This window comes from Nycticebus coucang, chromosome 2 (assembly GCF_027406575.1).
Source record: "Nycticebus coucang isolate mNycCou1 chromosome 2, mNycCou1.pri, whole genome shotgun sequence".
In the NCBI taxonomy this organism is placed as follows: domain Eukaryota; kingdom Metazoa; phylum Chordata; class Mammalia; order Primates; family Lorisidae; genus Nycticebus; species Nycticebus coucang.
In genome coordinates, this window is record NC_069781.1 from 74,980,879 (window position 1) to 74,996,298 (window position 15,420).

The 15,420-nt window shown below is 38.7% G+C and overlaps 1 protein-coding gene across 3 annotated transcripts in view; it reads left to right on the forward strand.

Annotated features, from left to right (window-relative positions):
* Window positions 1-15,420, forward strand: part of GLIS3 (GLIS family zinc finger 3) — a 488,198-nt gene that overhangs the window by 374,040 nt on the left and 98,738 nt on the right. For all 3 annotated transcript variants that reach the window (XM_053573749.1, XM_053573755.1, XM_053573759.1), the window contains 2 exons: window positions 9,166-9,327; window positions 13,611-13,721. In XM_053573749.1, coding sequence (XP_053429724.1) covers window positions 9,166-9,327; window positions 13,611-13,721 — 273 coding nt within the window. The remainder of the gene's footprint in view (window positions 1-9,165; window positions 9,328-13,610; window positions 13,722-15,420) is intronic.

Consider the following 15,420-nt stretch of genomic DNA (forward strand, 5'->3'; position numbering starts at 1 on the left):
CTTATTCTAGTTGTTCATATCATGCCCATGATAAGGTTCCATTTGTCCTCAGACCCTTTCAATTATTATAAACCAGACACTTGATAATTTCCATAAAAATTTAATATGGTTCAAATGTTGGCACAGAAATAATATATTTCTCTCTACGTTGTCATGCAGCTTCTTTAAAATAGTTTTTCCATTTTTATTTTGTAAGTTGAATCCTCGTTTATTTTGCTACCTCATTTATAAGACTCTTTTAAGGATCAACTCCTACCCTAGGCTCAAAATGGTAAAAAGCAACAAATTCTCTTAAACCAATAAGCAACATGTAAACTGCCTATTTAGATGACCTTTGTTTTATACATATTTCTTAATCAAAAACAAGAAGCACAACAAGCCAGGAAGTTATATTTACGAGCTAGTTAATTGATTCATTTTGTACACCAGAATAACAAGGAAAACACAGGAACTGGAATCTCTTTATTAGAGTTTAGGAAAACATTACAGAAAAAAATTTATATTAATTCTATAACATTTTTTATAGCTCCAGAAAATCTGGATAAATGAGGACCGTAAGCCACTTCAGAAAACAGATGAGTAGCATGCACTGAATTGGTTGACTCATTGAGACCAAAGTATCACAACCTCTTTCCCCCTCAGTCTGCCTCAGCCAAATCCAGGAGCAGGAAAACTTCCATAGTCATTATAGGAAATGCAAGTGCAAATCTATTAGAGACTTGGAACCTTTGGAAATTCAGTTTGGCTTGCATTGACTTCCCCGAAGTTAGAAAGGACTCTCAGATTAACTAGAAATAAACCTCTTGTTGGGCGGCGCCTGTGGCTCAGTGAGTTGGGCGCCGGTCCCATATGCCGAGGGTGGCGGGTTCAAACCCAGCCCCGGCCAAACTGCAACAACAACAACAAAAAAATAGCCGGGTGTGTGGCGGGCGCCTGTAGTCCCAGCTGCTCGGGAGGCTAAGGCAAGAAAATGGTGTAAGCCCAAGAGTTAGAGGTTGCTGTGAGCCGTGTGAGTGACGTCATGGCACTCTACCCGAGGGCGGTACAGTGAGACTCTGTCTCTACACAAACAAACAAACAAAAAAAAAAAAACTGGGCGGCGCCTGTGGCTCAGTGAGTAGGGCGCTGGCCCCATATGCCAAGGGTGGCGGGTTCAAACCCAGCACCGGCCAAACTGCAACAAAAAAATAGCCGGGCATTGTAGCAGGCGCCTGTAGTCCCAGCTACTCCGGAGGCTGAGGCAGGAGAATCGTGTAAGCCCAAGAGTTGGAGGTTGCTGTGAGCTGTGTGACACCACGGCACTCTACCCAAGGGCGGTACAGTGAGACTCTGTCTCTACAAAAAAAAAAAAACGTATTGTGACTTTAACTAATTTTCCAATAAGGTTACTGTTATTCTGGATGTAGAACCTTTGAAATGTTACAAAATCAGATACTACCTTTTAGCAACCAAAAGGAGACACAGAAGCTCCTTAGTACAATGTTCTGTTAGAGACAAGAGGGTGATTTGACTGCAAAGTGAGTAAAATCACACAGCAAGAACAAGCGGAGAATGTCCTCTGTTCTCATTGTGGAATTAGTCTGAATGAAACAAGAAGGATTATTGTATTATTTGTATTCTTCAGGGTAATGGTTTCATAAACTAGTTACTTTGTAAAGCTTCTAAACATCAGATATCCTTTATGTAGCACTTTCTACAAACTGATGTGGTAAATACTAAGGTGTGCTAGAGCAGCCAGTACTACTAAGAACACAGTAGAGACAGAAACCAGGGTGGCCCAGACTGGGTCCTGTGTCTAACTGGGAAGTCAACTGAAGCAGCAGCTAAGTCATATGGCCCCATTTTACTTCTTTGTCCCTTTTTCCCTCTGACCCTTCTGCTTTTTTTTTAATCTTCCCACCTAAATTTTAAAATTAGATTTTATTGTTTCATACTCTAAGGATGAAGCTGCCACAATTTGGTTTATCAAAAGCAAGCCCTTTTATTCTTTTTCACAAGTTGAGAACCGCCGTCCTAGACAAAAGACTCACGCAGGTTTTTCCCACTTGAGAACCCACACACACACACACTGCTGCCGCCGCCGCTGTTGTCAGAGACTTTGTTACCCTTCTTTCTGTGTCTTTCCCTATAAACAAACTTTGTCCTATCATTTATTCATATGTCTGGGGTTTCATTTTTTTTTTTAAGACAGAGTCTCACTTTGTCACCCTAAGTAGAGTGCCATGGTATCACAGTTCACTGCAACCTCAAACTCTTGGGCTCAAGTGATTCTCTTGCCTTAGCCTCCCAAGTAGCTGGGACTACAACACCTGCCACAACACCCAGCTATTTTTAGAGATGAGATTTTGCTCTGGCGCAGGCTGGTCTTGAACCCTGAGCTCAGGCAATCCACCTGCCTCAGCCTCCCAAATGCTAGGATTATAGGCGTGAGTCACTGCACCCAGCTAGAGTTTCATTCTTAAGTCTCTAATAGACCAAGGACCCACTGCAGAGAAAAAATGCTAGTAACACTGCCAAACTGTACGTTTTCAACAAAAGGGTCACTTAATGATCTCTAGAACGTTGCTTCTCAAAGAATAAACTTCAAATATTCAACCTTTAAAAGTGTCATCTGGGAGATTGCTAGACATGGAGGATTTCAGGTCGACCCCACCCAGACTTACTAAATCAGGATAAGAACAAGCGGAGACATGTCCTCTGTTCTCATTTTAAAGGACCCTCAGGTGATTCAGAGGCATATACAGCTAGGAAACACTGCTCTAGAAAGAAACTTCCAGAACTAAATCCCAGCTGAATACATGTGTCAGATTTATGACCCTTGGCTAGTCCTTCAGCCATCTTTTTCTGAGTCACAGGAGAAGTCTTTCATTTACACCCCTTGAAGGTATGTGCTTGACACAAGGGGACTTAGACTCTTGGACTTAACTGTGGAAGTCACCTTGATTCTGTCTACCCTGTGAAAAACATTCCCTGACCTTCCCAGCCATGCCTTTCATCTGTTTCGTCTTTGAGCTGTGTGTGGAGATGTGAACTGGTATATAATCCGTCAGTCAATTCTTTCTGCATATCACAGCATCACCCATCACTAATGGGATTAATTAGTCTTGACTGATGAAATTGTAAAAGCGTATATCTCCAAGGGTCGTAAACACTGAACCTTAATTGAAATCAAATGTATATTTTTAAAAAGCATATCCAGCATCATAGATTCCTTTCTGTTTGGGTTTTGTTGACATTAGCAATGGTATGGAAACCTGATCAGGAAAGGTTTGCTGTTATTACTGCTTTGAATAGGAACTTATGCTTCTCAGCACTCTAAGTAGCTGATTAGGGGAGGGAGGGGTAGTCTACTTAATTACTGGTTACACATATGGAATAAATCCCATTTTAATGGTGTCTAATGAGCCTTTCATTTTTAGAACCTTACACAAAAGCCTCTAATAGAAAGGGAAAGTAATATTGCAAAGGTCATCTTAATGCCACTTAATGTCAACAATCCGTAATCAAGCCAATATAGAGAGATGGTGATTATAGTCCAGTGATGATTCTTTTAAATAGGAAATAATCTTCTAAATTAGCAAAGTGGTGCAAGCTAAGGTTCTTTAGGTTTGAGGCAACTTAAACTTTCAAATTAGAGTTTGTTACTTGAAAACGGCCTCAGAGTTAAAGAGATTTTTCTCCAAGTAAGGCTTCATGCAATGCACTTCTGTCACTTAACAGTTTCATGCACTATTCCCGATGTGTTTTTAAAACCACAAAAATGTGCAAATGGAATAGGATGGCTCCCCTTCAGTGCTACTTCTCAATAGGGATGCAGCGGGCATAGAAATGTGGGGTGTTCTGTTGGTCAGGAGGTCACTGAGGAACTTGTGGGTCCTCCCATTTCAGAACCAGACATCTGCCCGGTAGAAGATTTAAAAGGTGGGGATTTAAAGAGTCTCTGGTAAGAGATTGCATTCTGGGATTTTTTCCTGTTTATTACGGGAACAGGATAGATAATCCTGTCCTACTCTGGAATGGAGATGTTCCTTTCTAGTCCTGGGTCAGCTGCTTGCAATGTCAGCCCATGTGACTCTTGTGTGAGCTAGAAATGGGTACATTCTGCAGAACACTTTACTGCTGTCAGAAGATTTTCATCAGAAAACGGACCGTGATAGCAATATGAACATCATTCACTAACTCATCAGTGCCCACTGGGTTCTGATTCTATAGATCTGGGTTGGGGTCAGAGAATTTGTGTTTCTGTCCAATTTCTAGGTGACACTGATGCCACTGGTTCAGGAACCATGTCCTCGAGAACCACAGCAGCTTGGGGGTACACCAGTATTTAACCTGCCCAGCCATGAGCATTGACCTTGCTTGCAGCTTCACATGAGTAAAGTTTGAGTTTTATTCATCTTATTCCTCCTCATGCCTGAGACACTGGCAGCATGCCCATGGGGCTTCCTCAGTCTTTGTTGGAAAAGAAAAATATTATTTAGATAAAATTACTAATATAGGTGAAGATTCCTAGTAAGGAGCTCAGCATAGAATAAATGCCCAATGAACATGGGGCCCCTTTTCTGCCACTGTGCCCCAAATTATCACCCTGCCTTTGTCTCTCCTGTATCCTATTCTTCCTCCTTCAGCTTCCTACTCGGATTCTGAGAGTTTGTTGTTATGACTTTTGTCCTCCTGTAAAAGGTTTGTTTTTGAACTCCAGGCAAACTCTGGCCTAGAGATGCAGTTGTGTGTCGCTGGGTCCTGGGTTCACAGTTCCACAGCCAGTGCAGGACGCATAGGACCTGAGAACAGGAAATCGGTCAATTTTGTGTAGAAGTTGGTCCGGGGCAGTGACACAGGCAGTTGATTTTCAAGTTGGACCTTCCATCTCAGGATGAACTTGGACTTCAGGGACCTCAGTGAGAAAGCATCTGGCCAAACCCAAGAAAACATTTCTAGTGGTCCTCGCTTTTGTTCGTTCATTTACAAGGGGAGACATGCTCAGTAAAGATCTGGAAAACATGACAAAAATAAAAAAGGATTAAAGGCATCCCTTTGTGCAAACTGGAAGAATCCAATTTTGGCATATTTCATAATAATTTTTTATAAGCCTACCTAAATGTTAACTTTATTTTTTAATACATTTGCATTTAATTGAACTTATAACTCTCAGGGTAAAACTGCCTGAGGAAGAGGAAATTCTTATGCTGACTGATAGGGTTATTCCCATAATGAATGACAATGATTCATTATAAAATTGTTTGCTTTCAAGTTTCATCCAGATGCCATCAGAGAAACAAACAGCACCTCCTTGTACGTCTTACCGCGTCGTTAGTCTGACAAGTTCATTTAGGTGCAGTGCCCTCCACACTCCTGTAATGAGTTGAGTGTTAGGTCTTCAAGCAAGTCAATCCTTTGGTACTAGATTTGACTGGTCTTGGGTGCATGGTTTCTTCAAGTGAATTACTTAAACAAGAGAGAAGGGATATTTTACCTACTGTGAGCTCCTGCCTGCCTGAAGTTGTCTTTCTCCTGCCTTAATTCATACAACTCTGGGGGATGAACGCTCAATTTTTTCTCCTAAAAATACTGTAACACTGTTCTGTTGTCTTTAGGCCTTTCATGTTACAGAGGAGACATCTGAAATCAGCTGGAGTTTTGCTGTTTTACAGATAATCTTTTCATTGTCATTTGCAGTCTGAGTGTTCATATTTTTCTCCATATTTGGTATTTAGAAAAGTTATTCATGTGACAGAAACGTTTTTAACTCACACAAGAGTCAGATGGGCTGGCGTTGCAGCAGCTGGCGGAGGACTGGAAAGGAACATCTCCATTCCAGAGCAGGGCAGGTTTTTCTCTAGTTCCACAACAAATAGGACAAAATCTTAGAACCCCAGCTTCTTACCAGAGACTTTAAATCCCCACCTTTTTAATCTTCTACCGAGCAGATGTCTGGTTCTGAAATGGGAGTGCCCACAAGTTTCCTCGGTGACCTCCTGACCAACAGAACACCCCACATTTATACACTACTGCATTCCCATTGAGAAGCAGCGTGGAGGGGAGTCATTTGGTCCATTTGCTATTATTATTATTATTATTGAGACAGGCTAGAGTGCTGTGGCATCCACCTAGCTCACAGCAACCTCAAACTCCTGGGTTCAGCTTCAGTCTCCTGAGTAGCTGGGACTATCGGCAGGTGCCATGACACCTAGCTAATTTTTTTCTATTTTTAATAGAGACAGGGTCTCACTCTTGCTCAGGCTGGTTTGGAACTCCTGTACTCAAGGGATCCTCCTGTCCCAGCATCCTAGAGTGCTCGGATTATAGGTATGAGCCACCTCGTCTGGCCAACCCTTAATATTTTGAAATTTAAAAAAACCCTGAATTAAAAGGAAAAAAGAACTTAGCCTAAGTGAGAACTTGTGTGGGTCTTTTAAAAATGTAGGCCCTGGGCAGTCATTCATTTGTCCATTTACTCAGGAATCATTAATTATGTGCTATTTGCTGGCAACATCTGTACCAGATACTCAAGATCAAATGTCAAGCAAAACATTGGATCCTAACCCTCATGTCTTTTCTAAGAAAACGGACTTCAGTGTGTCTCTTTTTATTTAATTCCAAACTTTTATATTTATCCATATTAATAGTTCTCACATATTTTTCCTTTTCTTTTGAATTATCTCTCCAAAATCTATATTATGATATGAAGTATTTATTTGAAATTGAATTACTCTTGGTTCTGAAGTCTATAATCTAGATTTACAGAAGTATCAGATAAATATACTGCAAGAATAAGTGACTTTTTTAATGCTTTGAATGTTCTGGAATGTTTATTTTTCACTGATTTGCTTGGAATTCATTGAGGCCTTTGGTCTTTGATTATTGCTTATTAACAGTAATAATGACTAGTAGTTGTGTTTTAATTGGAAATTTAACTAGAAAGACTTTGGAAATGCTGTTCTATATAGGCATTATGCCTCACCAAGTGGACCATTTGAATTGGTCTAGGATATGTCTGGGATCCCTCTGATCACTCTGTGGTGCAACTGGGGGTCTTGCTTTGTCTGGTACTCACAGAAGCCTTATTAATCTCTTTCCACTCCCATGCTGGTAGGGAAACAATACAGCTTTCTCTCTGGCCACGATCTGAGGCGACTGTGGAAAGGGGTGGATACTGAGGCCTTCCCAGGTCTGGGTATGCATCCCTGGAACTGGCCCCAGAACAGAATCCACCCTACAAAAGAGCCTTGCTAGGAACTAGGCTACAGGCTTGGTGTGTCCAAAACCACAAGCTCATTTCAGACCTAAGTGTGGTCCACCAGGTGGTTCCAAGTAAAATAAACTGAGCTCCAAAAGTTTACTCTGAGTCCTCATTCAAAGAGAACCTTAAAAACAGAGGTTTGGTCAGCAGAGGTCTCTTAGCTATGAATGGGGGGGTTAATTTTGAGCCCCTTTAATACTCAAAGGTGAGACTCACTGGAAAACCTGCAGAAGTGAGCCCCTCAGCTCCTCTCTCCCTCTAGTGACAGTCACATAACACGCCTTTCACGCTGCTGAAATCGTTGGCTTCGTCAGCGTTCATCTTCTGTTCAGGCTAAATTTGTTTTTATGTGAAATAGAAATCAGGAAAACACCAAAATTATTTTAAGCAAAATATCAAAATCAAAATAAACCAACATATGTCTGTGAAACATGTATAACTCTCAATCAAAAATAAGTGCAACTTTCATAAATTTCTTAAAATACTCCAGCATGCAAAATCTGGACAACTTAAATAGATGAAGTTATGACATGTTCAATTGTTCTTTCTACTTAGTTCATCCTTTACTTAAACATAAACATGAAAATTCCCTTAACCAAAACCTGGCCGCTCTGGTTCCATCCTTCATTAACAACGGCCTCTACCATCTATGGTAATAAGCAAGGGAAAACAGGAGTTTTATAAAATTTCTTGCAGCAAAGTTAAGTTATACCTGTTAATTTTGAATGGAAACCAGCTGTAACTTACCTCCTTCACTTATATTGTCTTTTCTCACCCCTGCCCCTTGTATTTCTAAAAAGTGGTATTTCTTGATTGCTTTAAACATATTGTGCTATGTACTGGTAAATTTTCTGTATTTCTGAGTTTCCCTTTCAATGGGAAACTCAAATGGGCTTAAAACTGTCAAAGTAACATAAATATTCTGGGGCTTAGCACCAAAGAGAGAATTAAAAGATAAATCCCTGTCTCACATTTATGCCTCATTTATAGGTTTTTTTCCCTAACACATTTTATTTATTTGACTGTTATTTCAAGGATTGGAATCACTTTGACCCTGTAATAGTAGCTTATCTTTTGCCCACAGAAGACATTAAGTAAATCTTGCTGTCCATAAATATTATTAACAAACCAATGATGTATTTATTGAAATCTTCAGCCTTTCATTTTCCATTTTTCTCTCCATGAATTAGATTACAAAATTTCTAAAAAAAAATTAAAAAGATGAAACTATTACAGCACTTTATTTGGAAAATGATTTAGCAGTAATGAATTGTCTTCCAGCTTCTACTTTTAAAGCATGTTAAAAATTTTATCTCCTGAAGTTTAGCTTTACCATGTACGTTAACACAGTCATTCTTCTGAGAATTGGGGAAAAAAACCTATGAATATATTAAGGACCTACAAATATATTAATGACCATATGGATCCAGTGAACATAAGCGTTTTTTTCCCCTGGACTATTAGATCTTCAATTCTCCTTTTTTCTCATACAAAACTCTGATTTCTTTTTTGTTGTTATTAGTTTATTAGTTGTCAAAAAGTTTCTTCCTTCCCAGTTCCTTCAATTTAGACCAATTTGGAAATGGAAAAGTGTGTTAATTTTTTAATAACTCTTTAAGGCACACATTACTGTATTTTTATTAACTGAGCCAGATGGCTCACAGTAAATTTTCTCTGACATATGTAATCACAGAAATCAGTTTGGGACCCAAATCTAGTACAGAAAGTGGCATGTATATTCAGTGGAAAAATGCAATTCACATAAACATATGGATGTTTTTAGAAGTAATATTTGTTACCGTTTGGATTTTATTTCATCGTTTTAGGCTAAGTACACACTAAGGACATTTTTTTCTCCCTGTCCCCCAGACTCAAGCATTCAAGATCCTTCTCGACAACCAAAACTTGTTTTCTCTTTGCAGTTTGAAGGTTGCAAGAAGGCCTTCTCAAGGCTTGAAAATCTCAAGATCCACTTGCGGAGTCACACGGGCGAGAAGCCGTATTTGTGCCAGCATCCGGGCTGTCAGAAGGCGTTCAGTAACTCCAGCGACCGTGCCAAGCACCAGCGGACACATCTGGACACTGTAAGAATGGCAGGAGCTTTCTAGTTTCCAGCCCCAAACCCAGTGTGAGGACAGGCTCTCTTGATTGTGGGAGGGTGAAAGTGTTTGCTTTACGGTCTGTGGGTTAGAAGTCCAAGGGCAGGAGCAGAACCTAGTAAAGGGCCAGAAGTGGCCCTGTTGAACTGTTTCATTGTTCTGTAATCACAGGTTATCCTGAATATTACGACTTCCTGGGACAAAAGAGTTACTTGGTCACCTGTGCACATAAAACAAAAACAGCTTAGGCGCTATCGTGTAGTAGATTTCAGTACACTGGAGATTGGGCATTAAAACAAGTATTACCGTATCAAGTAGGTAATGCATGCCATTGCTAGAAGTTAAGAAGAAGTGTGTTTTGGTTTGTCTGCCTGTCTATATGTATGTATTTACTTTCACTCTGGTTCTTTTCTTCTTGACATAAGAACTTTGCAGCGGGCATGGATTTTTGAGAGTGCATCTGGCCTCTTGCTTTGGTGAACACCTGGTGTTGTCACCTTCTAGCTCCCCACAAAGAAAAAGCGAATCTTTCTCAAGGGTTCAGTTTCATCATGCTTCCTACGTGTTAGCAGCCCCCATCCTTTGACAACAACCCTATGAGAACAATTGATTTTCATTATTACACCCTTAGCTCCTTCCTGCAGCAACATTCTGTTCACTCCCAGATGCCTTTTCAGAGACTCACCTCTTATTTTCTCAATTATGTTGATAGCCCTCCTTTGCATTGCTCAGGATTTGATGCCATTTTCCTTACATGAGGCCAGGTAGACTCAATGTAATTTCACTTCACTTAACAAAGCCATCAGGATAAATGTATTAAACACATCACAGATCTCTTATCCCACGTTCCTGCAAATAATGTATTCATGACAGTACTTTTTCGGTGTTAACAAGATTCTGAAATCTATTATTAAACCACACCAGAGTTTGAATTTTGAAAAGATACTGTTATTTCTACACACCTTCTCATACATATTTAAAATTCCTCTGATGTTATAGTTGACATATTTATTAAATTTTATATTAGTCTCTATTAGTCATATTGATAGAAGCCATTTTAGCTATATGTCACATAACCTTTCTAAACAGAATTATCTTCCAATATACATAAATGTGAATGGTTTGCCTAATAAATATCTGAAATGTAATTAGAGCCACACAGGCATAGATGGACCCTTTCTGCTCTGGCTGAATTCAGTGGTTTTTAGGACCAATAGAATAAATTTTAAATGAATAAATTTGGTGAATAATGGGGCTTTTTAAATTAGGAAAAGGCAGAAAGAATAAATTATGTTAAAATGCCCTATTTTGTTGTGTCTAAAATGGTCTTGGTAGAATCCAATAAATTTTCTAATTTGTCATTAAACTTTATCATGGAAGAATGAACATTTATGAGACAAGATTGTCTTGAGAAATTGCTTCTACTCTAGCTAGTTATCTGTAGCTTGAAAGAACTATTGTGAGGCTAAGTGTTATGGTTCTACAATACCCTTCTTTGCTTACAGCTAATTTTGGTTAATCAAACTAAGAGCATTTTCAAAAATCATTTTGGAATTAAAAAAAAAAAAACACCTTTCTAAAAACTTTTTAGGAAAGCTAAGAAAATCTCATATTCAGTCTCACAGCTTTTAAAACTCAGCTATTTTTGTTTTTTGAAGGAATCATTTCTCTATTAAATCTTTTTAAAATGTCATTTTTCTTTTAAGCGCCAAACTAGCTCCTGTTTAAATTTTTACTACGTTTAACAAATTGGTAAGGTCCTTTAAAATCATATAGGAATTAAACACTGGTTTTAAAAAGCAAATTGTACTTGCTTGAAGAATTTATGATTTAAATTTAGGTCTCTACACTCCTTATGCTAATGCTGTCAGAATTTTGGATAAAGTATCTTTCTTCAACTAAGTGGATTCTTGTGTGAAAATGGTTTTCCCATAAAGATTACTGAGTTCATAATTTTAACCCTGAAAAGTTCTATTAATTCAGTTCTCTATTAGCATCTTAATATCTAAACGGGAAGTAATTATACAGTACAGATGGAAAATAGTGAAATATATAATTTGATGACATGTAGCATGCCATTTAAACTTACAGTACAGCTTAGCCCCGTCCCTGACATTGCTTTTTGGGCATACTGGTCCCAGGTGGCTGGCAGCAAGGGGACAGAGTGAAGGCCAGCTTGGATGGACAGGCTATAGTCAAGATGCTTTCAAGAACATCTCAAAATCAAATACAAAATGGCATTACCAACCTAAATCATAGTGACCATAGTAGTAACCATGGCATTGATTCATATAACATGTTAATAGTCATAAAGCCTCTCTGACATGCAACCTCTCTTCTAATGCCCAAACCATAAGTTTACGTGGTCACAATAGGACTGCCAGGAAACATATTGGCTAGTTTCTCCCCTAAATCCAGGGAAGCTAGGGAAAGCTAGTGCAAGAAAGCTCTGCAAACTCAGAATTCCAAGGTTAAAGAAAATCTTTGCTTCTCTAATGGAAATTCATTTGGCAAGTGAACTTTAGTCAATAAGTGGCTCACCCTTTTGTAAAAGCAAGAGAGCCTGGTTCATTCACTATTCACTGTTAGATCCCAGCACATCCTGCAAGCATAAGAGCTGTTGGGTGAGTCAATTAGTCAATGAACACAGTGGATATCAAACATAAAATTCAAATTAGGTATTTTGAATTTAATGTTTGATATCAGCTGGGTAGGATAGCTCACACCTTTAATGCCAGCACTCTGGGAGACCAAGGCAGGAAGATCCCTTGAGCCCAGAAGTCTGAGACAAGCCTGGGCAACATGGTGAGAACCCATTTCCATAAACAGTGAAACCACTTGCTGGTTGTTTAGGCTTGCCTGTGCTCCCAACTACTCCAGAGGCTGAGGCTCTGATCACTTGAGCCCAGGAGTTTGAGAGTACAGTGATCTATGATGGTGCCCCTGCACTCTAGCCCAGGCAACAGAGTGAGACCCTGTCTCAAAACAAACACACACACAAAAACCAAATTAAATTTGGTGTATCAATGTACTCAAGATTTTCTCTATTTTTAGAATAAAAAATGGCACACACACACACATATACAAACATACACGAAGGGGTGTGAATGACAAAATATGGCTTCCAGTGGAGAAAATAATGTAATTCACATATTTGTTGGCCCACAAAATGACAAACAAGCACATAAAAACAGAAATAGGAGCAAAATATAAACTGCAAAAAAAAATTTTTTTTTTTTATTTTCAATAGTATAGCAGGTTTCTAGAGTTAGAAGCCAGTTTTAGAGATCCATTTCAAATCCTAGAGGCACAGTTCTAACACCTAACGAGATACTTAGTACATCAGTGGCTGTTAATACGTCTTATAAACACAGTTACTATATGATTTTTAAAACTTTTTTTAGTTATTAAAGTAAGCAGAAGATTTTGATTTATCTCACAACTGAAGAGTCACAGTCCAAACTCTTCCTAGGAATAGATGCTGAAATTTGAATGGATGTAAGGTTGCTCTCGTTCATTCATTCCTATTATATACCAAGCATCAGGAATACAAAAAAAAAAAAGGTTCTAGACTGAGCCTTAGGCTCTTCACCTTGCATCTCTCAGGAGCATGAGGGAATTGAAATAACCAAACTTTATGTTCTCCTTGTACAGATCCAAGACCTTATTCACATAACTCAGGCTAAGCATGAGGACTTCTCTGCAACTAATAATACTAATGCTTCTCTGGCTGATTTTTCTGGTGTCTGTTGTTTGAAACCTACTGTCTCTTACTCACTTTATGCTAATTTTCTCTCTTAATTCTCTCCTTCTCTCTCTCTGAATCAGGTTTCTTCTGAAACATACCCAGTCTTTTCTGGACTTTTCTACAGCTTCTTTACCTGAACTCTTAAAGAATATGTGTTTACTAGTTTCTGATAGGACCAAAGATTATTCTCGGGGAAGCAGAATGGTAAGTATGACTAGAGATGCTTGCTAATTCTTTACACATTAAAAAAAATGCCACAAAAGATTTCATAGGAGAGTGTACTCGATGCCGTCTCTTCAAAAATCATCACAGACAGGGCTTCTCTTTGTTTTTTGAAAGTTTACTCTTTACCAGAGTGAAATTGTTTTACTTTCTAATTAAAATGCACTGATATGACCCAGCATTAAGTGTCAGTTGGTTGATAACAGTTTGTGCTCTGAAGTCTGGTCTTTGAGTAAAACCTTGGCCAGTTACCTGTATGATTTAACCTCAGACATTTCTTTTTTTCTTTCTTCTTTAGAAACCTTATGCTTGTCAAATTCCAGGATGTACCAAACGCTACACAGACCCAAGTTCCCTAAGAAAGCATGTGAAGGCACATTCTTCCAAAGATCAACAAGCAAGGAAAAAGGTAACTTTAAAAGAGAATTTTCCATCCAGAAAAGTACATTTAAGTTATTCTTGCAGTACTTGGAGCTGCTGCGAGGCATTGGAAATTCTCATACTTCTCAAGGTGTAACATGCTTTCAACTGGTTGAGGAGGGAAGTCTCCCATGAAGTAATAGCAAGGCTACGGTTTGCATAACCGATACAGCCAGGTAATTTCTGGGGAAGGATTGTGTAATAGGAATCAAGAAAATGATTAAAAGTCACCTGAACTGGAAAGTAACAACAAGACTTTCATGGAAATTAAATCCAAATAACTAACCAAAATGAAATTGGGAAAAACAACAACACAAAAACCCTTTCTGGAGATGAGTGATCTTTGTGTAAATATCAATTCACTAAAATCATCTTAGGTCTAATGAAGAACATAGGCAAATCTCTAGGGTAAGTACAGATTATTCCTTGCTTTTTTTTTTTTTCTTTTTTGAGACAGGGTCTTGCTCTGTTGACCAGGCTAGAGTGCAGTAGTGGCATCATAGATGACTGCAACCTCAAATCACACAGTGATTCTCCTTCTCAGCCTCCCAAGCAGCTAGGACTACAGGCATGTGCCACCAGCCACCACACCTAGCTACCTTTTATGTTTTTTGTGAAGACAACATTTCAGTCTTGCTGAGGCTGGTCTCAAACTTCTGGCCTCAAATGATCCTCCCACTTCAACCTTCCAAAATGCTAGGATGACAGCCAGGAGCCACCATACCTGGCCAGCATTCCTTACTTTAATTTTAGTGGAAAAGCAGGTTTCTTGATAGGTTTTGTGCATGAAAATTTGCAAATGGAATTGAACTAAAATCCCTTTGACATCAATGAGGAACTAATGTAATTTCAAAGGTCATAAAAATCATAGTATCTTAGATTTGGAAGAAATGTTAAATATCAACCAGCCACCCTACCTGACTTGCTCTCTTAACTGCATAAGATCTCAAGCAAGTGGTTGACCACAAGCTTCAACACTTCTAGAGATGGGATGCTTACTACCTTTTAAGGTACTTTCTAATAACCGAGTTTTTAAATTTTTGGACTAACGAGTATCTTCTGTCCATGACAGATGATGTATTGAGCTGCTCTTATTTTCTTGTGTGTTTCATTTGGGTGTCTGATTCATTAAGAGCCCCTTTATAACAAATTGAAGGGAAGTTTGAGACTTAGCTTATTTCAACTGATTGAGCCCCAGGGAAAGGGTTTTGAGATCACTGTGGCTTCTAGTTAGAATCTCGCATTCTTTCATGGTTTATACAGATTTAACACTTTATTGGGAAATATTCCATAGTCTTTTTGTTACTTGAGTTTTCTTCTCCATGAGAGTCAGCATAATGCCGGCCAAGTCACCTGTATGGAAACAATTTGATCTCTTCCCTGTGAATTGGAAACATGCTCAGTCAAAAGGATTGCATAGATATTCTTAAATTGCATATAAACCTACTCTTATAAATTAGTTGTTAAAATCATTTATTTTTTTGCTAGAAATATAGTTAAAACCCTTTAAGTGGAATCCTAGTAAGTTGGTATCTGTGATTATTTAGCATGAACATGTTCTTGTGTTTCAGAAAAGGAAAGAAACTGCCAAGGTAATTGATAATATTAAATAAAGTTGGAAGGCGGGTTAAGAATAGTTATTGCCTATTCTTAACTACTTTTAGCAGGAACACTATCTAATGCTTTTT